At 44.0% G+C, this 6,000-nt stretch overlaps 1 protein-coding gene across 1 annotated transcript in view; it reads left to right on the top strand.

Moving 5' to 3' along the window:
- The first annotated feature begins 278 nt into the window (after nucleotides 1-278).
- Nucleotides 279-6,000, top strand: part of LOC135556828 (GDNF family receptor alpha-4-like) — a 46,342-nt gene continuing 40,620 nt past the window's right edge. The window contains exon 1 of the mRNA XM_064990271.1: nucleotides 279-613. Coding sequence (XP_064846343.1) covers nucleotides 279-613 — 335 coding nt within the window. The remainder of the gene's footprint in view (nucleotides 614-6,000) is intronic.

Genomic DNA, 6,000 nt, shown 5'->3' with positions numbered 1-6,000 from the left:
AGATATTTATTATGTTATAATATTTGCATGCACACTCCCTTATGTATTTATTTGGACAGTGAAGCTAAAACTTTGAATTTGTCTCTTTACTCCACCATCTTGCATTTGAGATCAAATATTTTATATGAGGCAACAGTACAGAATGTAAACTTCTTTTTGATGGTATCTGTCATATTGTCGTAAGAATTATCGGACCAAGGTGCAGCGTGATATGGTTTCCACATGTTTATTAACTGGAACGCACAAAAGCAATAAAGAATGAACGAAACGTGAAGACAATGGAGTGCTCACAGGCAACTACACATAAACACGCCGTATCTGGACTGAGCACCGGCGCAGAGGAAGGCTCCTGCCATGGAGCGGGACTGGACGACGTGTCTAGAAGATCCGAACCGTCGACCTTCGCTGGAGGTTCCGGACCGTCGACCATCGCTGGAGGTTCCGCACCTGGCACCGTCATAGGAGGTTCCGGACTGTGGACCGTCGCCGGAAGCTCTGGAATGGAAACCGTCGCCGGAAGCTCTGGACTGGAAACTACTGTCGCTGGAAGCTCTGGTCTGGAAACCGTCGCCGGCAACTCTGGACTGGTAACCATCGCCGGAAGCTTTGGACTGTGAATACGCACTGGAGGCATAGTGCGTGGAGCCAGTACAGGTGGCACCGGACTGGTGACACACAATTCAGGGCGAGTGCGTGGATCTGGCACAGGACGTACCACACATGAGATTCCCACATTGTATCCTGTACATTGAATGTATTCACTGATCATGTACTCTTCCTTGGCAAATAAAGGTGTGGTTCAGGTATGAATCTCTGAGACATTATTCTTCAGTCTTAACAAACTCCATTATTTGAATGATGCTGTGTCTGCATGTATGTATAACAATTATACACTTCAACAGTGTTTACCACTCCTGCTCCTGGGACATTAATGATTACACATTGTAACTATGCAATAGATTAGAAACATGATTGATTTGTTATTCATATATACAGAAACAGAAATGTCATGTGAAACAGTGGATGTAAAGAATCTAGCTAGCTAAAGCATTTACTGCCAAGTGAATGTACAATTGTGTAAGCTTGCCTTGCAATGCAGCTGAAGTAACATAGCTAGCTAACTCTTTACTTGCTTATTGTGTGATGGGGGATAAAAAAATATGTATGCCAATGGATATGTAACTAGCTACAGTATGTAGCCGATCTGTGTATGGACCCTAGGTTCTGAACTAATATTCATACCAATCTATGAACCTCAGCTATCATAGTTGGCCAACTTTAAGTCTGAATGGCATTAATGAAGCCTATGGATAGAGTAGAATAGTATCTAGACGAGCATCTAGTAATGACGGAAGAGAAGCTGCATGTATCTAATTACAGACAGGTAGACTAACAAATTGCCTACCAAATATCAGAAATTACAAGCAGAAAAATATCTAAATGAGGCTTAGGGAGAGGAGAGGAGAGAGAGAGACACAAAACAGCAGGTCTGAGACAAGGTTGCATGAACGGTGAACAGGTCAGGGTTCCATAGCCGCAGGCAGAACAGCAGCACGACTAGGTGGACTGGGGACAGCCAGGAGTTGTCAGGCCAGGTCGTCCTGAGGCATTGTTCTATGGCTCAGGTCCTCCAGGAGAGGAGAGAGAGATGGGAGAATTAGAGGGAGCATACCTAAGATCACACAGAACACCAGATACAGTAAGACAGAAGAATTAGGGAAAGGGGTCAGTTGTCCAACTGAATGTATTCAACTGAAATGTGTCTTCCACATTTAACCCTCACTGCCTTTAACAACATCCAAATCTTCAGCACCTGGGGAATATTGGGTTAACTGCCTTGCTCAGGGGTAGAACAGATTTTTACCTTGTCAGTTCAGGGATTCAATCCAACAACCTTTCAGTTACTGGCCCAATGCTCTAACCACCAGGCCACCTGCCACCCAAAGGGAAAGGGGGATACCTAGTCAGTTGTACAACTGAATGCCAGGAGGAGACAACAAGGGTGGTTCATCACTCCAGTGCCTTGACGTTCACCTTCGCACCTCTGGGCCAGAATACACTCAATCATAGGACCTACTAAAGAGATGAGTCTTCAGTAAAGACTTAGTCTGCGTCTCTCACATGGATTGGCAGATCATTCCATAAGAATGGAGCACTATAGGAGAAAGCCTTGCCTCTAGCTGTTTGCTTAGAAATTCTAGGAACAATAAGGAGGCCTGCGTCTTGTGACTGTAGAGTACGTGTGTAGGTATGTACGGCAGGACCAAATCGGAGAGATAGGTAAGAGCAACTCCATGTAATGCTTTGTGGGTTAGCAGTAAAACCTTGAAATCAGCCCAAGCCTTAACGGGAAGCTACGCTAGCACTGGAGTAAAATGATCAAATTTCGGGGTTCTAGTCAACTATTAGCAGTTGACATTAAAGTATACGACAACAGAATGAACAGTCATCTATGACACTGTCATGCCCTGACCTTAGAGAACCTTATTATTCTCTATGTTTGGTTAGGTCAGGGTGTTACTCGGGTGGGAAAGTCTATGTTATCTATTTCTTTGTTTTTGGCCGAGTGTGGTTCCCAATCAGAGGCAGCTGTCTATCGTTGTCTCTGATTGGGGATCTCATATATAAGTTCTCATTTTCATTTTGGGTTTTGTGGGATCTTGTTTTCTGTTTAGTGTCTGTACCTGACAGAACTGTGCGCTTTCGTTTTCACTTTGGTTATTTTGTTTGAGTGTATTTTGAAAATAAAAATCATGAACACTTTCCACGCTGCGCTTTGGTCCACTCTTCCTTCTACCAACGAGAGCCATTACAGACACCCATTATAACTAGTTTTATAACAACTTATACGCATTTAAACCTACTTATCACAGCGTATGACAAATGCTGTTATAAAGGCTTTATTTTTTAAATTATTATTATTATATATATTTTTTACATGACAACCGATTTTCTCCCCAATTTCGTGGTATCCAATTTTTAGTAATTACTATCTTGTCTCATCTCTACGGGCTCAGGAGAGACGAAGGTCAAAAGCCATGCGTCCTCCGAAACACAACCAAGCCGCACTGCTTCTTAACACAGCGCGCATACAACCCGGAAGCCAGCCGCACCAATGTGTCAGAGGAAACACCGTGCACCTCCTGAATGAGAATCATGTTTTCCTGAATAAATCTTAAAAATCGGTTGTCATTCATTCCTTAACTGGACCTTATGATACTGCACCACATTAAAGAATCTGTTTCATCAAAGCCCGATTGATTGACCCCCTCTTGGCCAGACTGTAAAGAAGAGTTTAAGATGTCTTGTACAAAAGCTACTCTGACTCAACAAACTTGGTATCCAACTTCTTTGATTCCAGCTTGTATTGACTCAGCGAAGTACTTTCCTTTTGATCTTGAGGTTAAAGTTGTAAAGGGCCCCTGCGATCAGTGCTTGGTCTTTCCATTGGGAGCTCTAATCATTGAATCACAATGGTGGGGGCCTTGTAATTCAACCACTGCAAATCACCATTGGCTCCCAAAGGGCCCCTGTGATGCAGGTTGATGTTTATTGTCTTGCCCTGGAGGCGGAACCAAATCACATTTTATTTGTCACGTGCTTCATAAACAACATGTGTAGACTAAGAGTGAAATGCTTACTTACTGTATCTTCCCAATGCAGAGAAAAAGAAACCAGAGAAATAAGAGTAACCATAACTTGGCTATATTTACGGGGTACCAGTACCTAGTCGATATGCAGGGGTTTGAGGTAATTGAGGTAGATATGTACATAAGAAGTGACATATAATAAACAGTAGCAGCAGCGTATGTGATGAGTCAAAAAATGTCAATGCAGATAGTTAAATAGTTAAACAAATTGCTACCCGGTCTAACTATTTAGCAGTCTTATGGCTTTGAGTTAGAAGCCGTTTTAGGGTCCTGTTGTTTCCAGACTTGGTGTATCGGTACGGCTTGCCATGCGGTAGCAGAGAGAACAGTCCATGACTAGGGATGGCTGGAGTCTTTGACAATGTTTAGGGCCGTCCTCTGACACCGTGTTGTATAGAGGTCTTGAGTGCAGGGAGCTCGGGCCCCAATGATGTATTGGGCCGTACGCACTACCCTCTGTAGCACCTTGGATTTGAGGGGCCCTGACAAATCTTTTCAGTCTCCTGAGGGAAACGGGATGTTGTTGTGCCCTCTTCACGACTATGTTGGTGTGTGTGCACCATGATAGATTCTTGTTAATGTGGACACCAAGGAAATTGAAGCTCTCGTCCCACTCCACAACATCCCTGACGATGTGAAGGGTGTGCTCGGCCCATCGTTTTCTGTAAGCCACGATCATATCCTTTGTCTTGCTGACGTTGAGAGAGAGGTTGTTGTCCTGGCACCACCCTGCCAGGTCTCTGACGTCCTCCCTATAGGCTGTTTCATCGTCGTTGGTGATCAGGGCTACCACCGTTGTGTCGTCAGCATACTTAATGATGGTGTTGGAGTCATGCTCAGCCATGCAGTCGTGAGTGAACAAGGAGTATGGGAGTGGCCTAAGCACACACTGCTGAGGGACCCTCATGTTAAAGATCAGCGTGCCGGCCCGTCAGAAAGTCCAGGATCCAGTTGCAGGGTCCCAGGCTCCTAAGCTTAGTGATGAGCTTGGAGGGCACTATGGTGTAGAACGTTGAGCTGTAGTCAATGAACAGCTTTCTCACGTAGGTGTTCCTCTTGTCCAGGTGGGAGAGGGCAATGGGAAGTGCAATAGAGATTGTGTCATCTGTGGATCTGTTGGGGCGGTATGCGTATTGGACTGGATCCAGGGTGTCTGGGATGATGGTGTTGATTTGAGCCATGATCAGCCATTTAAAGCATTTCATGGCTACAGATGTGAGTGCTGTGGGGCAATAGTCATTTAGACAGGTTACCTTATTGTTCTTGGGCACAGGGACTATGGTGGTCTGCTTGTGTCAGTGAAGACACTTGCCAGCTGGTCAGCGCATGCTCTGAGTACGCGTCCTGGTAAATCCATCTGGCCCTGCTGCCTTGTGAATGTTAACCTGTTGAAAGTAGCGATTAACACCTGTAACCGGGATCCTGTGACTTTCCTGTGACTTTCCCAGAAAAGGTTCACGTGACCCCCAATGTCACACTAATGCAATTCCACAAAATACACAACATGCCAGCAGCAGATTGGATAATGTGCAATTACATTTTTTTGCCAAACAGGTTGTCACATGGAAGCCTTCAGCCTAGCGTATTTACATTACACAAGTCGCCCTAAATTCAAAGCACATGCATAATTGACACTGCTGGACTGCACACCCGAATGCATTTTAGAGTTCTCATCAGAACCCAAGTTCAAAGTAGATGGCACAGATCCATATATGGCAATGGTCTATTTGCATATAGGACTACTGCAGCTTTGATTGGTTATGCCGCACCGGTCTGTGTAGAGAACAGCTTGTGTCATGTGCAATAGACTTCTACTCCGATGCATTCATCCTACAACATCTCTTGCATAGTTTGTTTTGTTTCGGTATGTTGCATTGAAAGTGGCTAATATTGCATTGAATCAATCAGAGTTGCCACGTTAAAGAGAAATGCTGATAGTGTTAACAGGGAAAACTCTAGAAAGTTGAGTGAAGTTCAAACTCGTGCTTCTCTCTGTGGGCTGATATTTCTGTGGCAGTCAGGTGGGAGCTATGGGGAGCATGTGGGCTGTTTTAGAGGGAACATTGATCATGAGGTATTCAAACTCAGGCAAGCAAAACTTGAGACTTCCTTATCAGTAGAGATTGCACACTAGCTGTTGTTTATTTATTTATTTGTTATTTTATTTAACCTTTATTGAAATTGGCAAGTCCGTTAACAACAAATTCTTATTTACATTGATGGCCTACCAAAAGGCAAAAGGCCTCCTGCGGGGACGGGCGCTGGGATTAAGCATTTTTATAAATTAAATAAAAATATAGGACAAAACACACATCAATGACAAGAGAGACAACACTACATAAAGAGAGAC

Source organism: Oncorhynchus masou, chromosome 15, assembly GCF_036934945.1.
Source record: "Oncorhynchus masou masou isolate Uvic2021 chromosome 15, UVic_Omas_1.1, whole genome shotgun sequence".
In the NCBI taxonomy this organism is placed as follows: Eukaryota; Metazoa; Chordata; class Actinopteri; order Salmoniformes; family Salmonidae; genus Oncorhynchus; species Oncorhynchus masou.
This window is presented reverse-complemented; position numbering and strand designations above follow the sequence as displayed.